Source organism: Petromyzon marinus, chromosome 64 (assembly GCF_048934315.1).
Source record: "Petromyzon marinus isolate PM22_M1 ecotype Great Lakes invasive population chromosome 64, UKy_Petmar_22M1.pri1.0, whole genome shotgun sequence".
Classification (NCBI taxonomy): domain Eukaryota; kingdom Metazoa; phylum Chordata; class Hyperoartia; order Petromyzontiformes; family Petromyzontidae; genus Petromyzon; species Petromyzon marinus.
In genome coordinates, this window is record NC_133730.1 from 1745884 (window position 1) to 1770881 (window position 24998).

Below are 24998 nucleotides of genomic sequence, written 5' to 3' on the forward strand. Positions count from 1 at the left end.
TTCCCGCCACTGTCTCTAATTGGAACGTCATTTGTATTCTTCTTCTTAAGACATCGCTGCGTTAAGAGTGACGGGCAGAGAGAGAGAGAGATAGGTCATATTGTGGCCGCGGGCGTCGTGTGGGTCGATGGGTTCGCGGCACCGTCTTCGACACTTCACCGCGGCCTCAACGTTGGCGGTGCTGCCATCTACATCTACAGGAGATTATACAACTTTTAAAGCCATTCACTTTGTTTAGTCTGCACGTCGTACAACACGTTTGGAAACGACAGGAGTAAAGTTTGACTTACGAAGAAATCGACTTACGAACAAACCTCTGGAACCTAACTCGTTCGTAAGTAGAGGAGTCCCAGTATAGAAATGTTGCTGCGATCACATCCTGCATATATGAGCTACGTCAAACCAATAATTATTGCAATGGATTTGGTGGCGAGTTCGTGAAGCTGTCTTCATCATCATCCACGGTCAATCCACTGCTGGATAGAGGCCTCTCCAGGCCACCGCCGTCTGCAAAGTAATAATCCACGCAGCACCTACTGCATGAGCTGCTTTCATCGCTCCATCTCTTCGGTGGACGTATTCATGGAGCTGTACCCGGTACAGAAACAAAGGTCCATAAGAGTTTTTTTTGGGTTAGATCGCAGAAATATATAAAAGTGTCGTTAAACCCGCCACCACCCGACACAGCCAATTAGTAAAGTTTGTCACGTAAACAGATCGTGGCCAATTCGTCACTAGTCCAGCACGCCGGTGTGTTGTAGAGCAAAGCCACAGCATTTACAATCCGAGTACGACGTTTCGCCAGTAATTACAAGTAGCTTCATCAGGCGACAGCCAAATCTGTCTGTTCTATTTACGTGAAAAGCCTTACTAGTTGGCTGTGTCGGGTGGTGGCGGGTTTGAAGACACATTGATATATTTACGTGATCTAACCCAAAAAAAACTCTCACGGATATTGGTCACGAAAGCCGGCGACTTGTTAAACTGAAACAAAGATGTCCACAGACGGGTGTATTGCATTGGAAATGCGTTTTATTGTTTGATAACATGCCTAATTCTTGACTGTACATACTTTAGCCCAAAACTCACCAGCGAACAGAACGTATAATCCACCGAAGTCAACCTGCAGATCAATCAAGCTTATGCTACTTACAATATATATACAGGAAGACACACAGGCACGCGCTGTTAAATTACATCATTCAGCCTGTCAGTGCTAATAGTTTAATTAAATATACTTCGACATCATTATAATATTTTAAACTCTATTTCTGCAGCAGTAGGAAACGTTGCAACATTATAATTTTCAGTGTCCAAGAAAGTTTCTGCTCAATAAATGCCTTAAATAAAATAATCCCCCCCCTCCCCAACCCGTTCCCAACTCCTGGAAACCACATCTATGTACATAAAAAATACGGACTCTATATAATTCATTATACATTGACTCTCTCAGCAATAAGTTAGTTTTACAAATACCGTATTCAGGAAACGGATTGGTACAGCAGCTGTTTACTAAAAAGAAGTGTTGTACAGTATTCTACAGCCAACGGGACAACTTCACCCCCCCTCAGCCCCTTTTCCCTGTGGTGTGGCCATTCTGCACCGAAATCTCCACGTTCAGTAACGCGGCCAGCAACAGCCGCAGAGAGCCCCCCCCCCCCCCCCGTGACACGTCTTGGTGGAGTCACCCAAACTCGTGCGAGTCCACCCTGGCCCATCGCGAAGGCAAGGTGGCTTGGTTCGTGCAAAGGTGGCCCCTAGAGGTGGCCTCACCCTGAACCGCTCAGCACGTCGAGGCGGAGGAGAGGGGTGGTTTTGGGGGGGGGAGGGGGGCTTTATGCTTTCAGCTGGGGTCAATCGGTGAATTGGAGGTCAGGCAACAGCAGACCGTCGTACCGAATATCGCGAGGAGTCGCACGGTCACGCGCGTTATTTTTGGGGTATGCGAATGGCCGTGATGCGCGCACGCGCGTCTCTACCGGTGTTGATGTGCATTGATATGTCGTAGTGATGGTTGGTTCACATTCTAGCAATTTAGCAAGCTACGTGTCATACACTCTGCACACGCACGGAGTTTCAGAATTTCTAATGCCTTCCCTGTCACAAAACGTCACATTTCTATTTCCATTTAGAAACAAGTACTGGTATAGCAACTATATAAAATTGACTCTATATATGTAAGCCACCGCAGGTGCAATTAGGGTGAAAATATTAATTTAAACGGCAGGGGTGTGGTGGGTCATTACTAATTTTATATTTTTATTCAGTATATATATTGTTTATACTCTCTCGATATATATTTCTTTATTTATTTATTCGATCGTTCCAACGAAATCCGACAATAAGGCTGTTTAAGACCACGCGTGGGTTATTGGTACCAAGGCAGAATCAATGAACTTGGCTGGCTCGTCCAACCCAGCTGCGAGGTGCAGCCAAAACGATCTCCTGACGAAGGGCGAGCACACCCACCGCCCTCCGGCTCGCTGTGAAATGTGCTGCAGATTGTACTCGTCTTTCGCTTGTTCGTCAACGTGGCGCTTGCATACGAAGCCCGACGCGATGCCCGCCCGCCCGCTCGCAAGAAAACGCCGCGGCAAAGTTCTCGCGCTCGAGTCGCAACGGCGGGCTGTCAAGTTTGCCTTCAATTAAAATCGGGTACAGCCCGCAGACTGGACCGCAGGATAAGAGGACAAAAAGAAAGCCACAATGGCAGGAGGTCATTATGGCCAGTACCACGTTTGGTTCCAAAGCACCCTTGCCATGACGTCCCCTCCTTCCTCTTGCCCGATCACACGGCCGTGGAAACGTTTACAAACCCCCAGCCTCTTGCTGATGTTTACAGTAACCCCCCCCGCCACACACACACCATCTGGCTTTTAAGGTGCTCCCCTCCCAAGGCCATATAGAGACAATTAACCAAGTCCCTTGAAAAGAACAATTTAATCTCAATGGACTTCTACGTGGTTTAAATAGTCGACAGTGCTTGTAAACTGCTGGGACTGACCGCACACGTACCGCACGCACGCCCACCCTGCTGACGGGTTCAGCCGGTATGCGGGGATGTCCCGTCTACACGAGCAATCGTTCATAAATAAAAACGGGTTGACAATATATTATCACATAAAATAATAAATACTGGCATATTCAACATTACAATTGAAAAAAGAATACGGGTTTACAGACCTTAATAGTTTTAATTTAAAAGCTACATAACCTAGCACTAAGAAGCTGTTTTATATAAAAAAAAAACTAAATAGTTCAGTGTCAATTGTTGTAAAATCAATAATAAACATTCAAAGCACATAATGCCATTGGTCCGAGCGTCCGTAAGCATCCCCGCGTGTCTAGTGGGTGGGATCTTATTAATCATCATCACCAGTTAACAATGATATTGACCTCAAATTCAATCAGCCATGTATATATAATTCTGCAGCTTAATAAGATAACATAATTCGAATCCCACTTGCCACTCCAGTTGGGAGCAGCATCGCTTATAAATATCACCGAAACACCTCGAATATCATTATTTTAACTTAAGACTCCTGCACTGGAAATGTTATTGAACCCCGCTCGTCACGTGAATGTGCAGCATGGTTAGCGGTGCACTGTGCAGCTGCGTTGCTCAAAGGTGCAGGAGCAGCGAGTCAGGTGATCTCAGACTGGTCACGGCACCGCGCGCGTGCACCACACACACCACGGCGCGTGCACCACACAGCCCCGACACACCGTGCCGTCCAATCGCCCCACGCAGCCTTCGTGAACATTCCCGCCCCCCCCCCCCCCCCCAGTTCCGACTGACAATCCAAAGGAAGCAATGCTATAGTACGTACCTATAAAAGCCACCATTAGCAAGTAGCAAATAAGGCCGGCGTGGCGCACAAGGGGAGTGTGGCCAGCGCCATAACTGGCTGCTATCGCCCGAGCGGAGCCGGTGTTCTTTTACACGGGTTCCACGTGACGCTGTGCGTGGCCAGGACTCAGAAAGAGATGGGTCGCCAGGAATTGGTGTGCAGCATGCAACTGCGTTGCGCTGCCCTCCGGGTTCCCGTGGCTTACTTTGTCCCAATGCTGCACGGCCACGCGGCTCCAACGACGTCTCGCGTGGTCCGCACAAATAACCCTTCATGCGGTCCAACGCAGAACAGTGATCCGTTCTGTACCACCATGCCAAATCGGTCAGCCTATTACCCTACAGACCAACGCATAGTCCCATCAGCGTACACTACACACCACACCCACCGCATGGGCCAGACTTTGTGCATCCAAAGTGTAAACTGTAGAAAGTCTACTCCAACAGGTGGCGGTGGTGACCATTCATGTTGCTTATAAATTTAGCTTTAGTCTGCTCAATGATCTGTTGCTTGTGGTTGTGTTTTGCGAGTGAATGCAAAGTGAGGTCCAGTGGCACTTTATTAGCACGATTGTTTAAGGGCGCTTTATGAATTGAAATTATTTGTTAGCGTGAATTTAAATTATTTGTTATATTATCAGTGACGACGTCTGCAGGCGACGACCCAGTGACTTCGCGATTACGCCCTTCCACACGCACTCCGGGAATAGCTGACGTTACGTAACAAGATTGAGCTAAATCTATGGAATTACTCTCTGAATTCTGACACAACAACAAATCCCCCCCCCCGACCCCCTCCGCCAAAAAAAAATATATATAAAAAGAGGGTTACGAGCGTGCATGTGAGATAAAATCTACAACAGAATCATGCTGCCGCGTGTAACGTGCACTCTTGGACCGATGCTTGCAAGGCACTGTGGGTATCTGCCACAATGCCCCGCAGCACGAACGCCGTTCACCTCCACGAACACCGCCTCATCGTGCGGAGCAGCAGTGTTTCATTTGTTGGCGAAATGGTTTTGGGGACGATTTGAGGATTTCACGGCGGGGACCAGACGTGAAACTCGGCTTCGATAGCGGCGGCGGCGGCGGTGGCGGCCGTGGTAAGACAAGTCCTGAGATGCGGACAGGGCCAGCAGCTGTAGTCGTGGGTCCTGAGGGTTCCCGCCAGCGGGGAGTGGATGGGTGGGTGGGGGGGGTTGGCCGGTGGCTTGGTCCCAGAGCCCCCGTCGGGCCACCGTGGTGCCACGCTCGCGGCTCCGTGCGTCATTAACCTGCGCGAGAAAAGACGACAGAGCCATCGTTATTAGCCACGGTTATGGCGGCGCGGTTTGCCGCTCGATTGGTTTTTTTCCCCTCCCGCACCTCCTGGTTGGCACTTGTGGCCACGTACAGTACGAAAGAAGTTCTGCATACATACATACATGGTAACAAGTCACGAGCTCCGATCAGAACCAAGGCAAGTTCGGCCATCCCGTCAACATCGTCATCATTATCGCCGGCCCTCCAGGGTGAGTAAAATGAGGATCAGCTAATAGGGCTGCATCACCCCGCTTTTGGTTAAAAGTCGTCACACAAGGCTTGCCGTTACAGAGGCTGGACCCTGCCGAGGGAACGTGGAATTTCCACCGATGGCTCGTGAAGACTTTGGCAGCGCGACGGCACTGCGGAGTGAATCACCGCCGCCGCGCGTGGCCGCGGCACGAGAGGGTCCCTGTCGGGGGGTTGGCGCAACAAGAGAAACCGGCCCAACGCTTCCCCCGTGGCGCCGCACGCTGCCGGAGAGCGAACGGCCTTTGACGTCGCTCCAACGGCACAATCACGGGAAAATCAGACGAATAAATAAACCGCGCCGTCCACGCGCCTGCGCTAGGCGGCCCGAGGGTCCTCTCCCCCCTCCCACCCCCCCGTCCAATCCTCTCTCTTAATCTGCACCCGACGCCAACAACAACGCCGGCAACGGCGCCCGCCGCTCCGCCGGCGCTCCGCAACGCCGCGCGACCGCCCAAGCGTCCCCCTCCCGTCGCCGCCGCCGCTTACGCACGTCGCGCGTCACAGCTCCGCACGGCCCGGGACCCCCCTCTGACGCTGGCGGCGGGGGGGGGGGGCGTGCGAGTGCACGAGCGGCCGAGTTCAATTGTTTATCCTCCCTCCGAGGCAGCGGCGCGCGCAATGAGAGCGGCGACCTTGGGGGGCATTGTCGAGCTATTTTGGGAGATTTTTCACGAGGCGCGCCGCACGCGCGGCCTGTTAGGATCGCGAGGATCGCTTGCGCCGAGCGCGCAGGGACGGATTTTCGCGGCGGAGTTGCTGCGACCAGCCGCCGGTTTTAGACGGCGGGAGGCAGTGGCGCGGACGTGGCGGTAAAGTGGTGAGAGGACAAAGCCCCGGTGGTGGTGGCCTGAGAGGACAAAGCCCCGATGGTGGTGGCCTGAGAGGACAAAGCCCCGGTAGTGGTGGCCTGAGAGGACAAAGCCCCGGTGGTGGTGGCCTGAGAGGACAAAGCCCCGATGGTGGTGGCCTGAGAGGACAAAGCCCCGATGGTGGTGGCCTGAGAAATCCAAGGACGAAGCAAAAATGTGCACGATCTCGTCGGTTTGCGGGGGCTCAAGCGGCGGGTGTTGGTCACGGCTGGCACTTGGATGGGGAATGACAGGTACTGTAGGCTTGAGATGCAAAGTACGTATCTATGCAGAGGGTTGAGCGTTACCCCTTCGAATGTGTGGGTTGTCTCTGGGAAATCTATTTTTTTGACGCATGCCAAACACTCATTCGAATGCTACCGGCCAAACGTCCCAACACAGGGACCCTCCCTGAGAAAATAAGTCCCGAGGCTCGGCGCGTCTTAAACAGGGGGGCATTTCCAGCACTGTTAACAGCTGGTACGTTCATTGACGTGATGTTCCAAATATCCACAATCGTAGCGTTTTTGTTGCTTTCCTTTCCCGATGGCTTAGAAGACAAACAAAGTGCAACACAAAAAACCGAATAACAACATTCGTGCCGTGCACGGGTCCTCAACGCTCAACAGAGCTGGCGGACAAGTCGCCAAAACTTTCGAGGAAGCTTAACACGAAGGCTTTTCGCGACCAAAACAAACTCTATTATGGATTTCACGGACGCGTTGTTCCTCCGCGCCGGGTTTGTTTTCACGCTCGGCCCCCACAGCACCCCCCCCCCCCCGCAGCCCCCTAATGAGAGACGATTCCCCCGCCACCTCTCCCCCCTGGCGAGGATTGCCGCGCCTTGTTGACGGCGATGGCTGCCGAGCGCGTGCGTGGAGACCGGCACGCGCGGACAGAGAGCGAGCGTGGTGAGGCGGTGGGGGGACCCGTCTCGAGCGGTCGTTACCCGCGGGTCGCGCCGCGCTGACACTCGTCCAATTGCGGATGTCAATCATGCGAGCGTGCGTGCGTGCGTGCGAGCGTACGTGCGTGCGAGCGTACGTGCGTGCGTGCGAGCGTACGTGCGTGCGTGCGTACAGGCGCACACATGTGCAGGTGTTAACACACCGCGCCAGCTCCCGGTGGCCCTCAACGATGCCGTGAATCGCGCCGTCATGCCAGCGTGGTGCCTAACCATCCGGTTTAATATTCCTGTGGATTTTTATTTTTTATTTATTTGCTTTAAGCCACATGATCACCGATCTCTTGTTTCGAAATCGCAAATCCCATGATCTCCATGGGTTGCTAGACGTGTCTGTTCTTTGCTGTGAAATCGTGATCAGATTTGTTACGCGTGACGTTTAAAATCCTACACGAAACATTCACTCTTACTCAAAAGGAAAAGCCAGAGTAAGTTTAAAACCAAGTTAATTTGTTTTCTTTATTTTTTTTTGCGACAGCAAATTGGAGATCATGTTGAGACCGTAAATTCAAGTGAGAATTGGATGCATTCCTACGTTTCTCGACAGGAGTCTAACTCGGGCTCTCAAGCGGTGTTGGGTCAATAAGGCTGACGCAGTTTTAAGCCTTCGAGCCACCTGGCCCACAACAAAGCATTAGAGCTTTTGGTGTGGATTAGAACCCAGGTGCTTGGCAGTGATGGGTCACAGATAAAGCCGACCCTCGGTCACGTAGCCATCTCGTCAGGGCGACCTCCACTTAGCTAAGCTGAAGCAGAAACGGATATTTGGTTGCACGTTAACCCTTTCCCGCTGCGAGACGTCTGCAAGTTGCAGAATGTCGGAGCACGCGAGGTGGCTCCGCGTTCATTTTATTTAGAGAGGCGTAGCAGCAGCGCCGTCGTTTTTAAAGACGTCGGCGCTCACCGCGGAGAAGCGCGGCGACTCGACCGCCGCAGTCTACGATAGCCGGCGCCAAACTGTGCCGCGCGCCCTCACGCATGGCCTCGCGGGCGCCTCGGTAGCGATGAAGTTATTTTTTTTATTTTATCACGCGTGCGTCATCGGGACGGAATCGGAAGGGAAAGAGGCGACGTGCACGTACGGAATGGGAAAGGGTTAAGATTCTACCGCTGCTGGCAATGCCATGCCGTGTGGCCCGCTCTCCCGAGTGCGTTGGGTTTGCCGTCGCGTGTTGCTCGGCAGGACGTCCAACATTTCGCTCCGCGTGCCACGAGCTTCTCCCGGAAGCGAGCTCAAGCCCCCGGCACGCGCAGCGAACCGTCGGCTTCCGTGCCGATCCGCGCACGGCACAACCCAAAGACCCCCGCGGTGGGGTTAACCAGCCACTAGTTTAACACGAGGAAGCAAATTATTTCATTGCCCATTTTCTGAGAGGTCAATAACGTACATCGTGGTATTCATAATTAGCTTGCAGTAATTGTCATAATTTACTACCGCTGCGATGGTGAATTACCATGCAAAAATGTATAAGTCTGAATATTAATAATGAACTAGAGTCAAATTAACGCAGATTAGTAGCTTCTGGGTTGTAGTGTGAGCTCACACGTGTGTGCATGTGTTTGTGAGCCAGCGAGGTCACGGTGGCTCACACAACTGCTATATAATCCCCGCCTGCCTGTGTTCAATTTCTGGCTGCAGGGCAAAGCACTAAGCGGCATTTGGTATATCAACTGGACATGAGCCTCCCCTCTGTATCGACTCGTCCTAAAATGAGCACAGAGTGAGAACATTGCCTGTGACACATCACCACGAGTGGGCCCGGTCGCGTCAGATCTCAGGAGACAAGCAGGCCTCGGCCTGACTAACGCTTGGATCGGAGACTGCCGAGGAAAATCAGGAGCCGTACTCTTGGATTCCGAGGTGGCTACAAGGTGCCAGGACTCGTTAGGGGACATCAATGTATTTTGAATCTATCCGTGCGGAGTTTTTAAGTAACTACCCCTTCATATGCAGTGGATTTCCTCGGGGTAATCAAATGCATTCCCTTGTGCCAAACCACTCATTAATGGGATTGGACATATATCCCTCGCTGGGTTCTTCAAGGAGAGTCTTGCGACTCGGCGAGGCTTTCTGTGGTAAACAAAGGAGATGACGATTATTATGATTGTACGTATTAAGCCTTGGGTACACATGCTTGCATGCTGGAGCGGGCCAAATAGGTATCCGCTAAAGGCACTTGCTCAGGCAGCCTGTATTCCTAAACGGGAGATATTTCTCATTGCATGTGTGAGAGAGAGAGAGAGACGTATTTTGATGCCAATCCCCCCCCCTCTCACTGTAAATTGATTCTCTTTTATCTTGTGTCTAACCAGTTTTATTACTGCGGATATTGGATGGCGAGGTGTTCCAGCAATCCTCTCTTGCCACTGGAGCCGGTCCACATGGTATTGACTGTTTGACCTCCTGATCTAAAGCTTAAATGAGCAAATTATTGTACTATCCTTGCAGAGAAATTGTAAACGACACCCCGCTCCCTTCGTAAACAAGGAACCCAGGGTCCTCTCTTGCCTACGCTATAACGTTTCCACGGAACTTTCACCTGGTCAAAAGCACCGACTGGACATTCCGCATGGTCTTGTTGCGGTCCGTAGCATCCCATATTCAGGCATCTCTTAGTTCGGCACGTAACAAATGGATTGCTACGCTCACGGCGCGTGCGTCGAATGGTTCGTTGCGAGTATTGATTTTTACACGTCATGCAAATAATGTACGGACAAGACTGCACAAATGAGAGGCGGTCAAAGCGTGAGAAGCGAAAGTAAACGAGATGTAAAAAATGGGGCAAAACTAATAATCTATTTAACAAGCGCGTGTGTGTGTGTGTGCGTGCCTTCCCGATTCATAACAGATTTTTGGGTCGGATCGCCGCGTGAGTAAAATGTGTGTCGTCCACCCTCCTCCACCCGACACAGCTATTTAATAAAGTCGTCACGTGATGAACAAACGCGATAATTAATTACTGCTTCAGCACCACCGCCGGTGTGGTGTTGGGAGAGTGATCCAGACGAGTTGAACAATTGTACCAAATTGTTAAAGGTAATAATTAATTGTAATTAATTCGGCACGTATGGTTCATCGCGTGACTTTCTCTTTGATTGGCCGTGTCGGGTTGAGGAGGGCGGACGAAGCGTTTTAATCACACGGCGATCTGACCCAAAAAAACAATTATGAATCAAGGCATCGCTGCACGATTCGCAGTTTTTTTTTTGTATCCCCGAGAGAATCGTTAGACATCAACAGCTGACGCCTTTGCGGAGTGACCACCAGAGACTACCTGGCAGCCTTAACGATGGCGGGCACGTGTGACCGTCGTCAGCCGTGGTCAATCTACTGCTGGATGAAGGCTTCCCCAAGCCACTGCTGTCATCCCGCGACGTAAACAGATGGCTCCCAGAGGACTGCAGCGCTCCGCCTCCTTTTCTGGACGTGCCCTCGGACGCGTCCCGGTCGTTGGCTTCAACTCCCCGTCGCTATTCTGGACCACCGGCCCCCCGGCCATCGTCCCTTCCAGCGACTCGTTCTGCTGCCTCAGCGAGCCGAGCCCACCAGCGGCTTTTCGTCGCCGCTTGAAAAGATCTCTTCGACCCGTGTACGTTCTCGAAATCCGCGATGCGTACCCTGTGTGGAAGAGCCCGCCGATATACATCTATCTCTCTATATCTGTGTACGTAGCGCAAACATCTGCTGTCACAGACGTAGTGTGGCAGCTGGATCTCACCGGTGGCAAGGCTGCTGAGTAAAGACGCTAATGGAACACGCGGCTCTCTCTCTCTCTCTCGTGCGCCGTCTCCAAAGTGTCTTTTAATATGCACGTGTCTGCGCGCACATGCGTTGTGTACATTAGGCGACGGTGACGCGCCATTGCTCACCGGCGAGCCCCTCCGAATACAAATGCGTGACAGCTGGCACTGCAAAACTCTTCCTCCTCCTCCGAGCTTTAGAAATGCCACGCATTTAGAGAACCGCCACCTGGGAATTTGTTCAGAATCCTGACGAAGCTCCCAGCGAGAGGAGCCAAACGTCGGACACCATGCCGGACAACGCATCGCGGCGCAACCCTATAACGCGTCACACAGCCAAGCGGCACACCGCGGCACAACCCTATAACGCGTCACACAGCCAAGCGGCACACCGCGGCACAACCCTATAATGCGTCACACAGTCAAGCGGCACACCGCGGCGCAACCCTATAACGCGTCACACAGCCAAGCGGCACACCGCGGCGCAACCCTATAACGCGTCACACAGCCAAGCGGCACACCGCGGCGCTAACCTAGGCAGCAATAGACTCATAGCCAGCTGTAAGAGGCGTGGAGCGGTGGCGCAGTGGTTACGTCACTGCACCGTGAACCTGGTCTCTTGAGTTTGACTCCCGGGCGTGGCTAACTGAACTCCAATTGGTTGACAGATATCAGTGCTGGACAACCTCCGTTCACCAGTCGGCACTGACCGGCGCGGTGGAGCTAGAGTGCGTCCCACGTGACGTCCAGAGTGCTGTTTCACACGCATCAAGTTAATGTCTACAGTCCTGATCCAACGGTGGACATTCCACATTCATATCGGAGGGGCGAGTCTTTTCATAGAATAGCCACAGAGCGTTAATAATCGTATCACTCCCGGAGGGCTGAAGGGCTGCGTCGACCACCAGCTGGCATTTGAACTGCTCGTGGCCTTCCACATCGCAGGCTGCATGTCCCCGCCGCCCAGCCCTGGACCGCACAGTCAAACTCCTGAGTTAGCGCAAGAAGAAAGGGCGCAATTACAACCACGTGAAGAGCGTTGTCCTTCCCCCGGCACCTACGATCGGCACGGGTTGGCTACTTACGCTGCAAAATAAGTTTAACGTACGCACATCGAAACAGACACCGCCCACCCCCCCCCACCCCGGGGCAGAGCTCCTAATTGCCAAGTCCCAAGAAGCCACGGCCGCTGAAGCGCGAGTGTGCCGCTTGACAAGGCGTTCTGTGGATTGCCACAACAACAAAAAAGAAACGGGAGACGCCACTTGGCCGCGATTCGCGTGAGTCGCGGGGCTCCGTCGAGCAGTGGCACTCAAGCTGCGCCAATTTTGTCCGTGCGGTCGACGGGCGCCCAATGGGGTGGGCGGCGACCTGGTGGGAAACGCCGCCTTGCCACGCGGGGTTTCCGAGCCGTGGCAGCGAGCCTGGGACGACTTGGGCCGGTATCGGGTCTTGCGAGGCGGCCATTCAGAATATCTCATGGTTGGTGACTTCATGACACAGATGTCACGAGTGATGATGATGATGATAATAATCAACAGAATTACAAAGTTATAAATAGACGGGTCTGTTTTGCCGCAGATTTACTTGCGCGCAGGTGTTTGGCCCGGCGGCCTGTCTGTCGGATTTCTGGAGCAATGTTTTTTTTCCAGCGGCGTTTGTTTTCGTCGGCCAGGCTGCAGATGGGTGCATTGCTTCCACAATCCGTCACGAGGGAGAGCGTGCAGTCCACCGTCGTACATTTTACATCGTGATGATGTAATAGGGTTACAAGGCATCTCGAGCCTATGCAGGTGAAGTGTCTACATTTTGACGCCATAGTTTTTTTGGGCAGGAATACAGGTGAATGTATAGGTAAGGGTATTTTGATGATGGCAGAACATTATTTGAAATTCCATCGCCACGTGCATCCAAAGTTTTCAGTTGTAGTCAATGCATCACATATTCCTGGCGCACAAATCAATCAAAACGTCAGTTAGGGAACATCAGAAGGTAGCTTCACAAAACTACTTCTGGAGTGTATACAACGTGACCCCTTTAGCCTAAAATTAGAAGGGGCTCCGTGATGTTCTATAATGAGTTTTTCCCTGCCACAAATGTGATATGTACGCTGTGTTTTTGCATAAACTCATCACTGGAGATATAAACTTGGCAAACACGCGATTGCGATGGTCCCTGACAGCCACGTCAGGGACCATCGCAAACCGTCGACAGCCATCAACGCGCTCCCCGAATCAAGTAGCCTCATCCATGCGCGATCGCAGCTTCTACTCCGCGCAAGCCCAGCTTCGACCCGGAAAAAAATACAAGCCTTGTAACCTCTGCTGGTCAGGCGGGCAGGCACCTCACGAAAATCTTCAAGAGGCAGTTATCTTTCGAGGAGCACTTTAACTATTTGTCCTCGCACGCGCGCGTACGCACGCGGGCACGCGCGCACGCACGCACCCAAAAAGCACGCGCGCGCGCACAAACGCACCCTCCTCCTCTCTCTCTCTCCCTCGCAGCCGGCGAGTGCGGCTGCGCGCTTTGTCGCCGCCCACGCCCGGCGTAGGGAAGGGTGACACGGGGACACGCGCCTCGTGTGAACCCACCACGAGCCAAGCAGGGTCACGGCTCGCGGTAGAAGCGGCGGCGTGGGAGGGGGGGGGGCTATGTGGGGGCGTCCGCCTACCGCCGGCCACTCTTCAGAAGCTAGGGGGACTCGCCGCCAAGCCTGATCGTTTCGGTGATATCTTGGGTGATATTGTGGGGTGGTAGAGGTTTAAAAAAACATTTTTTTTTTTAAAAACGTATCTCATTCCTGAGAGCCATATTAGAGAAAAAGACATTGTTCATAACAGAGGGTTTTTTTGGGGGGGTTAGATCGCGTAAATATATAAATGTGTCGTTAAACCCGCCACCACCCGACACAGCCAACTAGTAAGGGTTGTCACGTAAACAGAACGTGGCCAATTCGTCGCTAGTACAGCACACCGGTGTGTTGGAGAGCCAAACAACAACATTTACAATCTCAGTACGACGGTTCACGATCTAACCCAAAAAAAACACCTCTATTATGGATATTGGTCGCGAAAGCCTACGTGTTAAAAAGAACATTGTTGCCTGTGCAATAATTCAGGATTCCTTTCATGACAGTTGCCAAGCATAGAGCCCAAATGTCCCAAAATCGGCAAACGGCCAGCAACAAACGGCACTATCGAAGGTGGAATAGATGATGAGCGGTAATGTTTCCCGACTCGAGCAAGGTTGCAAGGGGGACCTTGAGTAAACGAGATGACGATGGGAGAGGGATGTTGATGAGTCGGGAGAACGCTTTGCTCGCTTGCCGTTTAATGTTTACCGTGTCTAAATGTTCACGTGGAAATAAACACGGCACTTTGCGACACGACCCATTACCGGACCCTCGTGGGGAAACGGTGAGATTATCTCACGACGTGCCAGGGACACATGGTGAACCAGAACGCTGCTTAAACTAAACTATTTTTTATTTTACCAGGTAATGCCCAGGGAGCTATGTAGCTCTTTTTCAGAAGCGACCTGGCTATCACATATGATAGCCCAACGAAGTGGCGTATCACGTGGCAATTTACAGCGGGCCAATTACTCTAAACGCACGTTGATGCTAAATGTGAAGGAGAAAAGCCGGGGGACCCGGAGAAAAATCTACGCGATCACGGGGAAAGAGAGGGAACAGGCAAACTCCAAATATACAGGCGTCAGGGTCGGGATCGAATCCACGACCTCCTGCATACCAGACGAGAGAGATAACATCTCGCTACCGAGGCACCCCACGCCCGCGCACATTCCGTTTTTCTTTTAATTTCACCTTAAATCCATCAATTAAGCCGGAAAAGCACAGACGCCGCATGGCGCGACAGAATGGCCAGTGTTCCTGCGATGTGTTCCACCACATCTCTACGGTAGGAACCAAACGCCACGTTCCAACCAACCACCGAAGACGTTCGTCACAGCAGGAGTACTAAGCACTATTGATTTTATCAACAACGGAGGGATGATGGATTGAGCTTACTACCAATCGGCATTTGAACTCGCAGCCATCTGACGATAAATTGGTTGCCCTGCCACAGCACCCAAGATATCTCTATTCCCGTCGAAGCTATCACATGATAAAGGGTCGCCGATCCACTGCTGGATGAATGCCGTGTCAGTGGCGAGGGTTCTTTGACCGTACTCCACCAAGCTGATGAGCGAGGGATTGGTGAAGAGAGTCCGGGCAGCGGTTCAGATATCAACTTGCCACCGATGCTAGCCGGGGGTCAGGAATCAACTCCCGACTCGCCAGATTTGTAGTGCAGTGCGTGTCAACCACTGCGGCACCGCTCCCCTTCAGTCACGGAAACATTTTTACGCGTATTTTATGAACAAGTGAATAATCCTGTGATCGAAAGACTCTTAAACTCTCCTTCTTCCAAGCGAAAGGCCATTGTAGTCCATGATCAGATGCTTCACTTGTCAGGTACCACCCCAGTTGGCAAAAACCTGAGCGGTTACAATTCCTGGATGTGGCACCACAACAGTGAATTTTGTGAGAACCACTTGAAACGAGTGGATAATCAAATATTATACTCTTAATGGCCATGTAAATACATTCGTACGACTAAAAGTTCTGCGCTGGCCCATCGATATATAATTAATCAGTGCGTGGGGGTCAGCTGCTCAGATTTTCTGTCACGTGTTCGTCCATTCCCTGCCTCTTCTCTGAACACATCCACCGTGCTCACGTCTCGCTCCACCGTATCCCCCAATCTCCCCCCTCGCTCTCCCTCTTAAATATCTCCGTATTTGCGCTGAACTTCTTTCGCACCATACATAGCCAACTGCATCCTGCGCCGTGGCATCGTCTTTGACCCAAAAATGTGAGAAGCCCAGATGTTGAGCGGTTTTACTCAAAGGGTCACCATAAATGTTTTACATTTCTTCAGTTTCCATGTCCTAAAACGGTTTAACTCTCATGCAAAACCACTTTCAAATATACATACACATATAATATTTAAAAAAATATTAGCGAGAAATCCCTTGAGACGGAACATCTCATTTGCAAGACATCCACTTTGTTCACGAACATCACAGTTCGTTTAGCGAACCAAGTAATTTGCACGTTCCCTCCAACTTGCGATGTCCTGTAACTGCCACCACTGCCACTGGTCCTGGGCTGTCCTGTTTACAGCGCTGAGTAGCTCAACGGGGCCCCACTAGCTGGAAGAATAAAGTTTGAGTCCGCGTCTCATGGAGTGTGATGCGAAAGGCGATAATAAAGCGAGCAAAGCCTGCTACTGGTTATTCGTTATAAATTAAGATGATGACCATGACGACAAGAAATTAAGACGGCGAGCTTGCCGAGCATTATGGCAGAGAGGGAGAGCATGCGCTCCGTAGCTCCCACACCGCGTGGCGTCCGGGCACGCGCCGCACAACTACCGCCCAAACCCTGCACACCTGCCACATCCCAAGCAGTGGCGGCAGCAGCACAGGGGTTCTGTTTTTCCCACAGTTGAACATCCCAGAGGGTGGATCGGTGCAAGGGGCCAACAATCGGCGGATCTTACACAGATAAGGCATCCTCAAAGTGGCGAAACGTCCCGGGGTCACAGATGGGACCCGTCGGGAGCCAAGGGCGCTTCACGGCCGCCCCGCCGAAGGTCGCCCGTCGCCCGTGGTGCGGTTGAGGTGTCGTTGCCTCGTGCAGGGGAGCAGCACTCGACGCAAGCGCTGCACCTTTTCCACGTTGTCCTAATGACGAGACATTTTGAGTGGCGTTCCTGGAACACTCGAGTAAGGAGACTGCGACACTTACGCGACCTAGGGTGACTCGTGCGATTCAAGATATGTCCCCGGGGTTAAATTGCACTTCACAGCCCTTCTGTAGGCCACCGCGAGCTGAGCCCCCAACCGCCCTGCGTGGCTTCAGAAACTGACGCCGATAAACCGGTCACGCAAAAAAATGTGGCGTGAACTTTCTTCCATCCTCAGGTTAAGAGGATCTGAGCTCCTCAGGTTTGACATCTGCTCACATGTGAGCTCCCTGTTTACAACTCGATGACGCTGGATGTAATCTCCAGCGAAACATCGTAACAACGCGGATTTTGTGAGATTCCTCTCCAACAACAACAGCGGTGGTGCTGCTCAAGCAATGATACATTTGGCACGTTTAATTCAAGTGACACTTTCATTATTGGCCTGTCGGGTGGAAGAGTGTTTACGACACATTTTTACACAACCTAACCCACTCCCCCCACTCCCGAAAAAATAATTACGAATCGCTCTGACGTGCCAATTTAAATGTTTGCTTTGAAGAGCGTTCGCTTCAATTTGAAAAAACTCACATCCAAGAGAATCCCGCTTGGGATGTGGTTGACCAGCGGGCATCTGTGAAAAAGAGCTTCATAGCTCATCAGATTTCCTCCAGGATAAATAAGGATTTTGATTCGGGGAAGTATTTATTTTCATTTGTCATGTCGTGAGAGAAAACCAGAGTTCGGTTGAGAAAACTCACACACGACAGAGAAGAGCTCTCAAATTCCACTCCACCGTGTAGCCCGTCATGAATATTCCCTCTGTGCTGCCTTCCACAATGTACCGCATTGCGCTAAATTCGAGCACGGGCCATGCTTGGAAGATGCCTTCATGAGCCCAATAAGCAAAATGTGCACGATATTCTCGTGCAAGTGACAAATCCATCGACCGGCGGCAGCCTACCCCGCGGGAGAAACAAAACAACCTAGATTTATAAAAAGTCAAGTGGAAACCAGCGCTGTTCTCGGGTACGGAACGCAGCCGGAACAAGCGGCAAAACGCGACGTGCCGCACCGCGGTGGCACAGCTCGGCACGAGTCCCCATCGGCGGCGCTGGCCGGCCGCGGTTTATATCGTCTTCGGCGCCGACGTTGGCCCGCCGACGCAAGGCAGCGGCGCGTTCCTCCCCTCGGTGCAGCCGTCACACAAATCTGGGCCAGGCGTGCCGCTGTGCCGCCTCGAAAGTGTCAGCTCTGATCGAGGAGGAGGAGGAGGGGCGCCGGAGGGGAGGCAGCCCACGCCGGCGCGGAGATTCCGCGCGGACGAATGGAACGCGCGCACGCAGGGCACGCGCGTTTACCCGTCTCCACGCAGGCTCGCGGCGGGGTGGGGTCGGGGGGCGTCGGGGCAAAGCTGCCCACGCAAGGCAAGGTGGCGAACGTGAACCCCCCTCCCAACCCCGGTCAACGTCGGGAGACGGGGGTAGCCGCCGCAACCGCTCCGTGTGCGCGTCGGGAACGTCCGGCGGTGGTTAAACCGAGGACGCGCAAACACACGGGGACAACGTGCGGACGGGATAACTGAAGGTCCACGCCATCCATCGTCACGAAGACCTTGGAGCCAAAAATCTCGGTTGCAATTGACAAAATATTTTTAGCAACCGCTTGTTCCTCCCCCCGCCAAGCCCCCCCACACCCCCCTAGCCCTAACCCAACCACTGTAGTATTCCGCTGTAATAAAAAAATATATGGGGAGGTTGGCCCGGGCCACGGAGGGGACAGCGGCAGGAATGTGGGGCCGCACTCGGCCCAGCCACATTAGCACAAAGCCCTCTTCCTTCTCGCGAGGAAAGGTATCGCCTCCGCCTCCTCCTCCTCCGCACGGGCCCTACTTACAGTGCGCCCCAGCCGCTCATAAATCACACAGCTGTCACCCTCAAGTGGGTTCAGCGAGTTCAGGAAAGTGCTCCAAAGAAAAGTGCGCGAGGCCACGCGGCTTATCTCGTCTGCTGGCTCAGAGCGAGCTCGTCCAGTCTGCTGCCATCCCCGCCAGAGCAGCTGGGCGCCTTAAAGTGCTTTCTTTAAAGCTGTGCAATGCCCCACGCACTTGCTTTAATGTGGGGACGCTACCTCCGCAATGATGGGGGGGGTGTGGGTGGTGGAGGGACGGAGGAGGGTGGTGGTGGAACAACAACTGCGTCGGGGGGGGGGGGGGGACAGAGGAGGGCACTGACAAGGTCTGCATTTCCGTTGAAATTTCCGTTGGGGTGAATGTTTGTGAATGCCGAGTGGCCACGCGACCTGGCGCTCACCGCCCGGCCTGTTTACACGGAGTGGACGGTTGAGCTCTCGCGGCCATCCGGTAGCTTGAGTGAAGAATGAGCAAAACCGCGCCGTCTGTCGCGACACAACCCCATTCACGAGAATGATCTCGGGACTACGTTTCAGAAAGGTGCTGCGTATGGTTTGGTCGTTCAATTCCATGCGTATGCTCGTGTGTATTTTGAACTTCTTTCGCACCCGTACTTTGCCAACCGTGGGAGGAAACTAAACCCACACACGCAGGGGGGTAACACTCAAAGCTCTGCACAGATGGCTTCGATGCACTGCTGTACTGCCACCTCATGGCCACCTCGCAGCCCCAGCATATGTCACCTGTTACTCCCAGGCATTCTCCCATCCGTGTATGAGTCGTACTCAATACTTGCTTGGCCTCTGAGGGTTTGACAATATCAGGTGGATGCAGGGCGATTTAGTCAACGGTCCAATCTGAAAATGGTAAAATCATCCAGGAATTACGAACACCAAACCCGTCGGGCTATCGCCTGGTTCATCAAAGGGCACGGGATAAGGTGTGCGCAGGCTGTGGGAAAAGTCACCATGCCACAAGGGGAGAGACAGCGTCTCCGAATAGACCTGCCGAGGATTACAGCGGGAGTAAAATAATAAAAAAACGGCCAACTCAAACGTTTCCAAATGTTCCAGGAGTAGCTTGTTTTGTACAACAATGTTATATAACTGCCCGTCCCTACGTTTGGGGGGTGGGGGGGGGGGGTGGTTTTCTTTTAGTCAGCTGCCGCGAACGAAAAACGTAAAAAACAAGTTGTGAAACCGTGACGAGAGCTGCCCACGACCCCCACCAGACTCCCCCACTCACGTCGGCGCAGCAGCAGCCACCGCCGACCTCCTCGTTACCAGGAGGAACACCAGCACGAGCGCATGGCGAGGCAAACGACAAACGCCGAACGTGCGCGCCAAGCGGTGGCGGGAGGCCAAGAAACGTTCCTTCTTCTAGGGGGAATACGTAAAAGCGGCCACCTGTCTGCATTTTAATCACCACCAGCCGTGTTCGATCCACTGTTGGATGAAGGCCTCTCTAAGCCAAGGGCATCCTTCGCGATCCTGCGACGTCATGGTCCGCCTTCCACTTCACACTCTCAATCCACGGGTTCTTCTTTACGTCTCTCGATGGGAATTCAGAAAGCATGCTCGCTTCTCAACGCTCCGTGCGTCTCTGCTCCGCACGCTTCTCCGCGCACTTTTCAGCTTTTGTTCCATCCTCTTCGCATCTGCGTTTGACAATTACGTTGTTGTTGTTGTTGTTGCTGTTCAATTTGTATGTTGTTAGATTTTTTTCACGAACAATGCCAAGAGCCAAATCGGCACACTGTGTCTTCACGAAACAAATGCCGCTTTGTGCTTTTATGTGGGAGGGACGGCTAAACCCAGTGGCACTGGTTCATCTGGCTACACCTTGTTGATGAGACAGAATAAAATCTAAATAGGTCATGGCAAACGTCTGTAAACACCGGCACTGGGAAGGTGCGCAAACCTCCGCACCTTCCTACGATTCATTTGTGAAACTTGTTGACGTTAAATAATAATTTGGCAAAACATCTTAAACAATAAATGAAGGGCGATTATTATTTTATAAGGTTGCGGTGGTGGGGGTAGTGAGCGTGGCAGCCCCCACCCCACCCCCCACAGCGTGTGTAGTTTTCCAGGTGAGGTCGTGGTGGCGAATGTAATGTCCCAGGTGTGCGTGCGCGTATATCTGTGCGCAACAAACGTCGTGTTCCAGGTGGGGGTGTGTTGCTGGCCGAGTGTGTGTGTGTGTGTATGTGTAGTGAGCGTGCTGCCCCGGGTGTTTAAGAGTATTTGGCTGCGAAAAATGTCCGCGTGATAAGCCGCTTCGTTGAGCTGTCAATTGTGATAGCCAGGGGACGCTTCTGGAAAAAGAGCTACACAGGGCCTTTAACCTGGTAAAATAAAAAGTTTGTTTTTTTAGTGTTTACGTGAAGTCTGATGTCCCATGCCACGCGCAGGTAGTGAGCGTAGTGTCCCAGGTGAGGGTGTGGTGGTGGCGGCGGCGGCGGCGGCTGTGTTACTGAACGCGGCATGTGGCCCTCAGGGGTGGGGTTTGCTTGCGTCTTGATTGCAATGTTCCGGTCGTAGCGACCGCGCGCCGTTCGTCCGTTGCCGGCGACGCCGCTTTTGTTTGTTCTGACCGGAAGCCAGCGTCACCCGCGGGGTGCAGGCTCGTGAGCAAACGAAGCGCCGCGCCCCACCGTGGCAAGAACACACATTCCTCTCCCCGCTCGCGGCGAGCTTACACCCTAAATAACTCGCACCTTTACAGGTGCGGCGAACGCATGCCCGCGCGTGTTCTTAGCGCCACCTAATAACCCGATCAGACGTCACCCGCACGGGAACATTGTGACTAAAATACGACTGGTCGTGACGTACCGGGCCGATGAGCGCTAAAAACGAGTGTGAAAGCTGTTATGCACACACACACGCGCGCGCGTGTGTGTAATAGTTTCCGTTTGCAAACATCGGTCACGGTAGTCTGCGAACACCGCACATGTGTATTAGCAAGAGGGTTAATAATAGTCCTTTACAATACCGTCGATACATAGAAATTACCCCGTAATCTTGCTTGAATGCGTAGAGAATGATAGTGTTCACAGACAGGTGTTTAATGTCGGAGTAATGTCTGTGTCATTGTTACGGGTCAGCGAGCTGAACGTAAGAAAACAACCAGGATAGAAGCGTCCAGCATCTTGAGTTATTGGTGCCCTGCGAACGATGATAGAAACTCCGAGGAAGGGGACAGGGCAAGCTATTTAAGATATACGCTATCGCTACCAATATTATTCATAATAAAGTTTTTTTTGGGTTAGATCACGTACACATGTGTCGTTACCCCACCACCACCCGACGCAGGCAATTAGTAAGGTGTTTCAGGCAAACAAACAACTCGCACGTTCGGAAGAGACCGTAGTTGGGAAAGGTTGCGATGGGTGAGATGCGTGCGAGATGAAGGGGCGGGGGGGGGTGCAAGTTACCAAGACAGGCATTGGAGTGGCACCCAGTGGAGGTCACCGCCCAGAGGAAGAGGACTCCAGCCACACAGTCTGACGATAAGGTCAGTCCTAGCAGGACGCGCAGACTATGGAACAACGGGGAGACCTACAGCCACATGGCAGAGATGGTCTTCCTTTTGCGCATGCCATTTTTGGGGGATTTATTACAAAGTACAAATCGATGTCGAGGTTTGATATCCCCATTCGACTGCTGCAGGAGCAGCCGCGTGCATTTGTTTCACATCGCCGTTGAACGATCCCATTGGGGCGGTGGGTTCACGGTCCGAGATGCCGCGGCCACCACCGCAGGTCACAAACGTGACTCTCGTTAATTTTCCATTCACGAAGAATGTGTCCCACATCTTCCATGGAGCTACCGGGTCCGGTTCAAGGAGGAGACGGGTGAGACTGTTCTTAGGGTGGACGTTGGGCAACGGGTGTCGAGTCTGCCACAAACTGTGGGCATCTGGCAGAAGGGAGCGAGACAATCGAGGGATGACGGCGACGGCGACGGTACCCCCATGCCTGTCAACCCCTGATCAGTGCCCTACCTTACTACACACCAATTCAGACTTTATCGGTCACCCCGTGCCCCTTATAAACCTCAACGTTCATCCTACAAAGTCCCATCACAAGTAAGAAACACAAACAAATAGACAAACATTTTATTTTGCCCCTATTGAAACGGCTGTAACGCCGTATGGAACTGAAAACTCAATTTCCCTGTAAACCGTTATGGGTTGACAGCTGTGGCACCTGCGCAGGGCAGCGACACCGCATCGCGCCATGGGCTTTAAAGTTTCACCGGACCGGCGGCTCTTCCCAAACCTCCCCAGGTGCTCACGATAATAACAATAATGATATTTACAAACGGAATTTCACCAACGTGCTCAAAAGCGCACAAGCTAGTCACGTCCGATGTGAACATACGTGAAAGCTTCGGGTGGGGGGGGAGGGGGTGGCAGTTAAGTTACTTTGAATTTAACTTAGCGCATCGCTCGGCAGGACGAGGAAGGGAAATGACGCGGTCGAGAGAGGGCAAGCAAACGGCGCTCGGGGGAAAGCCAGCGAGGGTGCGTAGGCATTCAGAGCACTGAGGCATCCAACAACGGTGAAATCCGGGTCCGTTGGTCACTGTGGACAGAGTAGTGTCGGGTTTCAAAAGGCAACGGAATCGCTCAGAAGGCAACATTCACGCGCACGTATAAACGTGCCATTGCACTCGTACGTGTACGCAGCATTACAGCATGCACACACGTGAAAGTTGCATTCAATGCGCTGTTTGTAGAACGATGAACTTATATATATTTTTTATCATATATTGTTTTCTTCTGTTATGGAAGTCATTTGACAATGCCCCACCATGCAGGTCAGTATAGGTTTGATGAAGGATGGGGGCCATGACTGGTTGAGACATCACTCACCACTCGAGCAGCTTGGTTCATAGCGCTGCGAGCTAACCAATGCGCCACCGCTCCCCCCACCCACCCCTCTCCCAAAAGTGTAAAAGCACAACTTTATTCATGTGCAACGATCAGAATTAATCGTTTACCACTGTCCATTAAAATATGTTGACCTTTTTGTGTTACACGACAGGCAGGCAGGCTCGTGTTTAGTAGAGAGTATTCTCTTCTAAACACTCTCTTCTAATCGTTTACCACTGTCCATTAAAATATGTTGACCTTTTTGTGTTACACGACAGGCAGGCAGGCTCGTGTTTAGTAGAGAGTATTCTCTACTAAACACTACTAAACACGAGCACCGCAGCTCAAGGATGGAGCCACAGTCCCAGCCCCTCTACCCCCCGTCCCTCGATCACAGAATCAATTCTAGTTCCTGCATCTCGTCCACTGATCCACTCAACTCCCAGCGTGGCTTTTCATTCATGTTTTAAACTCCATCGCACAGCCGCCTCTTACATTCGTTATGTATTATTATTCATTACGAAAAGGCGGACTCAGCCCAATCAGCCTCATCATGATTGTCATTTTCTCTGGGATTGCAAAAATGAGCACTAACCAGTCACAAGTGTAAATGCTTTTGATCCATGCTTTTATACTCCACGTCGTGTTAAGTTTTTTTTTGTGTTAATGATGCGTACTTGTTTCGGTCGGGAGTGCTGTCACACAACGACCTCGTCCCACTGCACGAGGTCAAATTGTCGGCAACATTCACTTGAAAGAGAGCGGCGCTGCGTAACGGTGTTCGTACGGAAATTCCCCCGTGACCAAAATGCAAAACGCAAAAAAATCCACGGCCCCTGAGCAATTGGTTACACACAGGGCCCTTGCCAAAGAGATAAGGGGACCTCAAAGCGAGCGCACCTGGTTAAATAAGGAAGTTTAACGGAGCGCTTTCCACATCTCGCTTCTGCCAAGAGTGGCTCTAACCACCGGGTTATCTGGTCTCCACCCCCCCCCCACGCTCTTTCAACATACACACACAAACAACGCAAGACGTAGGTTACGTAGCCAAAATCGGGATTCATAATAGATTTTTTGGTTAGGCCACGTAGTCAACATGTGTTTGAACTCCTGGTTTTCTTGACATGAGGATGCTTGATGCAGTTTCAAGCGAAACGTCGCATCCAACTTACTACATTTGGTCATGAAAATCGTTGTTAAACTTTACCAGTGGGCACTGAAACAATGATAATTTGGGGACATTGTCAAACGCTTGTACGCCGCGTGGCAATTCAATTTATTTGGCCGCGTTGGTGGAGTGGAGGCTTTCACGGTAAATATTTGGCCGAATCGAAACGTGGCCTTACCCAAAAATCAATTACGAATCACGTAAAAATTGTGATGTAACAGCGCGGAACATACGTCTGGCTGGCCCCCGGGTGGCTTAAATAACGCAACGGCAGAGAGAGGACGTTACAGGTCACAGCAGGCCAACACGCTAGTGGCGGTGAGCGCGCGG

General features: G+C 52.2%; 1 protein-coding gene across 1 annotated transcript in view; it reads right to left on the reverse strand.

Annotated features, from left to right (window-relative positions):
• Window positions 1–1012: 1012 nt before the first annotated feature.
• The window catches only part of LOC116956300 (insulin receptor substrate 1-B-like), a 53937-nt gene continuing 29951 nt past the window's right edge, over window positions 1013–24998 (reverse strand). The window contains exon 3 of the mRNA XM_032977805.2: window positions 1013–5124. Within this exon, the coding sequence (XP_032833696.1) occupies window positions 5120–5124 (5 nt within the window). The 3' untranslated portion in view covers window positions 1013–5119. The remainder of the gene's footprint in view (window positions 5125–24998) is intronic.